Source organism: Salvelinus sp. IW2-2015, linkage group LG31 (genome assembly GCF_002910315.2).
Source record: "Salvelinus sp. IW2-2015 linkage group LG31, ASM291031v2, whole genome shotgun sequence".
NCBI lineage: Eukaryota > Metazoa > Chordata > Actinopteri > Salmoniformes > Salmonidae > Salvelinus > Salvelinus sp. IW2-2015.
Genome location: NC_036870.1, coordinates 20,106,437 through 20,111,102, shown reverse-complemented (window position 1 = coordinate 20,111,102; position 4,666 = coordinate 20,106,437). Strand labels below are relative to the sequence as shown.

At 42.1% G+C, this 4,666-nt stretch overlaps 1 protein-coding gene across 1 annotated transcript in view; it reads right to left on the bottom strand.

Moving 5' to 3' along the window:
• The window catches only part of cckb (cholecystokinin b), a 6,905-nt gene that overhangs the window by 1,188 nt on the left and 1,051 nt on the right, over positions 1 to 4,666 (bottom strand). Inside the window, exons 2-3 of the mRNA XM_023975794.2 lie at positions 3,877 to 3,997; positions 3,398 to 3,556 (exon numbers count right to left, since the gene is read on the bottom strand). Coding sequence (XP_023831562.1) covers positions 3,398 to 3,556; positions 3,877 to 3,997 — 280 coding nt within the window. The remainder of the gene's footprint in view (positions 1 to 3,397; positions 3,557 to 3,876; positions 3,998 to 4,666) is intronic.

Below are 4,666 nucleotides of genomic sequence, written 5' to 3'. Positions count from 1 at the left end.
GTTCTAAGCCCAACCCTCTGTCTGATTTATAGAATTAAAACAGTCTTTACTAACAGGGTTCAGAGCTGCAATATCATGCCCCTCTTGTTCCATCTCTCTTTCTCCCTCTGTCTTTTTTTCTGGCTTATTCTATTCCCTCTCTCTCTTTTGCTCTACATCTGTTTCTCTGACCTTCCCCTGCCTCTGTCTCATTGACACAGTAGAGTGATGCACATAATAACAGACTAGCTGTGTAGGTTGGATTTCATGGTACAAACTGTGAACATGAACTTTTAAACAATAAAGTTAGAATTTTTGGCTTGTTGCTTTAAAGCCCAGTGCAGTCAAAAAACTAATTTTCCCGTGTTTTATATACACTGCTCAAAAAAATAAAGGGAACACTTAAACAACACAATGTAACTCCAAGTCAATCACACTTCTGTGAAATCAAACTGTCCACTTAGGAAGCAACACTGATTGACAATAAATTTCACATGCGTTGTGCAAATGGAATAGACAAAAGGTGGAAATTATAGGCAATTAGAGAAGCCCCCAATAAAGGAGTGATTCTGCAGGTGGTGACCACAGACCACTTCTCAGTTCCTATGCTTCCTGGCTGATGTTTGTTCACTTTTGAATGCTGGCGGTGCTCTCACTCTAGTGTAGCATGAGACGGAGTCTACAACCCACACAAGTGGCTCAGGTAGTGCAGCTCATTCCAGGATGGCACATCAATGCGAGCTGTGGCAAGAAAGTTTGCTGTGTCTGTCAGCGTAGTGTCCAGAGCATGGAGTCGCTACCAGGAGACAGGCCAGTACATCAGGAGACGTGGAGGAGGCCGTAGGAGGGCAACAACCCAGCAGCAGGACCGCTACCTCCGCCTTGAGCAGGAGGAGCACTGGCCAGAGCCCTGCAAAATGACCTCCAGCAGGCCACAAATGTGCATGTGTCTGCTCAAACGGTCAGAAACAGACTCCATGAGGGTGGTATGAGGGCCCGACGTCCACAGGTGGGGGTTATTGTCAATCAGTGTTGCTTCCTAAGTGGACAGTTTGATTTCACAGAAGTGTGATTGACTTGGAGTTACATTGTGTTGTTTAAGTGTTCCCTTTATTTTTTTGAGCAGTGTATATTTCCACACAATGAGGTTGGAATAATATTGTGAAAATTATTATAATGCCCTTTCAGTGTAAGGGCTGTTTGAAAAGGTTGCCTGAAATTTCAGCTTGTTTTGGTGGTATGGAGTTTTGGCCTTCAATGGTGACATCTTGCCTGGCTACCCAGACTCCTTGCTCCGGCCAAATGCTACGCCACGTTCACGGACTTTAGTTTCTTCTTCACAGTAAGTATGGATCTGAGTACGCCCCGACCCTTCACCGAATGCGAGCACATTTGGGGCCGTGTAAATGGTCCAGAAACCAATGGGTTGGGCCAGAACCAGAACACACGTGGAAGATTCGTCGTTGGCTTTGATACTCTGATTGGTTGAAGACAATCCGATCGATGATGACTTTGTTTTGTACAACGCCTCTCTTCACCACAAACAACTTCAATGATGGCAGCCTCAGACTAAAGTATGTAGCGAACGACAGAGCAGCGGAACAATTTAGTGTGAGTCGTCAGGCAAGGTGACATCCCCATGTGATGAATTAGTTAATGGCCCAATAAGAAAGTGTTCCAAACCTCTCTGCCAATAACAGCTAATTATCTGTTTTCCCTTCCTCACTCAGACCAATCCAAATATTCCTAGCAAAATTCTTGCTTGAGAAATGTCCCTTTGCTAAGAAGCTATTTTTTAAATTATTTTGAACCATTTAATTAAAGACAATAACAGTAAGGTACTTAATTGTTACCCAGAAATGATTTGATATTGAAATAAAATGGCTGCATTGGACCTTTAAAAACTTCTTCAGGATCGATAGGTCCCCTGCGGGACGTTGAGCTAACGTAGGCTAATGCCTGAGTAACAAGAACATTTCCCAGGACATAGACATATCTGATATTGGCAGAAAGCTTACATTCTTGTTAATCTAACTGCACTGTCCAATTTACAGTAGCGATTACAGTGAAATAATACCATGCTATTGTTTGAGGAGAGTGCACAGTTTTGAACTTGAAAAGTTATCAATAAACAAATTAGGCACATTTGGATAGTATTGATCCAAAATTGATCCAAAATTTGGATCAGTCTAAAATTTTGCACATACACTGCTGCCATGTAGTGGCCAAAATCTATATTGCACCTGGGCTGGAATAATACATTATGGCCTTTAAATACAAAAAATACAAAAAACGGTTGTGTTATCTTTTACCAGATCTAATGTGTTATATTCTCCTACATTCCTTCCACATTTCCACAAACTTCAAAGTGTTTCCTTTCAAATGGTACCAAGAATATGTATATACTTGCTTCAGGGCCTGAGCTACAGTCAGTTAGATTTGGGTATGTCATTTTAGGCGAAAATTTAAAAAACGGGGCCAACAAGTTTTTAACCCATGAGTTTAACACGTGAACTCAGCACTTATATTTCTCTCAGATGGAAGTAGTAAATTCGGATTGTTTTGTGAACTTTATCAAAAACAGTTGTTGAAGTGGGCACTTACATGTTTAACTGCTTGAGTATAACGACACCTCTTACAGAATACGTCTAATACTAACTCATTAGATAGACTGTCTTCAGTAGCCCCATGGTGCTATCTGTCCACATGTCTTCATCATGCTGTTCTCTGTCTGTTATCTTCTGAAAGGAGGTGTGTGTGTGTCTGTGTATATGTGTGCGTGTGTATAACATCACACTAACTCAGACAGAATATCTAAAGCTCAGACAGAATATCTCTACAGTTGTTGTCAGCAGTGTAAAAGCCCTGACTGAGATCTTCCCTGATCCTGTCACAGAACAAGTGTCTTTATAGATCCTGTCACTGACAAAGCAGAGACAAGGAGATGGAACGAAAGCCAAAGACCGGAAAGATATACACACATTCATGTACAAACCACCAAAGCTTTTCTAAACCACCAGCCATTTAGACCAAACAACACTCTCACTGTAATAGAGGTCCTAAATGGACTTTAAAAATGACTTGAAGAGAACAATGTGAGCTTTATTCATCTTCTCTCTCTTCCCTCTCTCTCCCCTTTGTCTCTCTCTTCTCTCTTCTCTCTCTCCCTCATACCTTTCTCTCATTCTCTCTCTTCTCTCTCCATCTCTCTCCATCTCTCTCCTTCCGCTCACCCTCAAGCCTCTCTCTCATACATGTCTCTCTCTCTCTTTTTCTCTCTCAATCTCTCTCTCTGTCTGTCTCTGTATGCGCACGCACGCAAGCACGCACGCACGCACACACACACACACACACACACACACACACACACACACACACACACACACACACTCACTCACTCACTCACTCACTCACTCACCTTTCCGTGAGGAGATGAGTCTAGCCAACAATTCACTGAGGTTGGCTCTGGAGTCTCCATCTTCTTCTGCCGTATATGGGACGGTATTGTCCAAAGGGGCGGAGCGTGTCTGTCTGAGGCGTGGCTTGGAGAGGAAGTGGGCGTAGGCTTCAAGACGTGCTATCAAAGGGAGTACGAAACACCTTGTTAGCTTTTGTCTACTGTCTTGGGTTGGTTGGTGCAATTCAATGACATAGGTAAAAAGATTATGATAATAATTGATTGATATAATCTGTTATTGCTAGTGCGTCTTTCTAGAGCCCAAGGATTGCCGTAAAAAGCATAAACATTCATCATATCATCAGGACACCAGTTTGAACAAAACGTATCCATCAGTTCCATTGTACCAGGAAAGATAAATCAAGCTCAGCTAAAGTATTTGAACGTATTTGATTGAAATGTATTTGACATCCAGATGTGGTACATCTCCCTGTTCTTACCTTCAGAGGAAGGGGGCATGGCAGGGTCGCCCTCTTGGAGGGGGGGAGAGGACTGGGGTCGTCCCAAACAGCTAGTGGACAGGACCACCAACAGAACACACACACACAACCCTGCCGTCATCTAGGGGAGAGAGAGGAGTGGAGAGGAATGTGACATAAAGGTGTGAATGGTTAAACTACTTCTGTCGTCTGTCTGCTGTGTTCAGCGCTGCTCCGGTGAAAACTTCACCAAATTACTGAAGTCTTGACTTGTTCATCCCAAAGAGGCATTAGTGATGTGATGAGGTCATTGAAATGTTCTGGAGAGACATAGATAAACCTTTTCCTTCTCTTTCACTCCTGATCTGTTTCTCCCCTCCCCTCAGAGATCGCTTCACTCATTGAGTCTGAATATAACTGAATTACTGAATTTCTTGTCCAGATTATTAGTCAAAATAAAATATGCTACAATAGAATATAACAGAATATAATACAGAATATAATAGAATGTAGACTAAAGTGATCTTTGAAAAATCTTACATATTTTACCCTAAAAGATCAAATGACACAAATGTAAGTGTGGCACAGTAATTGTCAATCTGAATGACTGATAAATGTTGTCAGTCTGTAAAGTGGTCTATGGGGAGACCAGTGAGGTCACTGCCAGTTGTTCCCATCACTAAACCTACACTTCAGCTGCTGCACTTCAACTGATAATTTACATTCACTTCAACATATCACTCATTACACACACAGCAGTCCACGCTACATCATTTACATTCACTTCAACATATCACTCATTACACACACA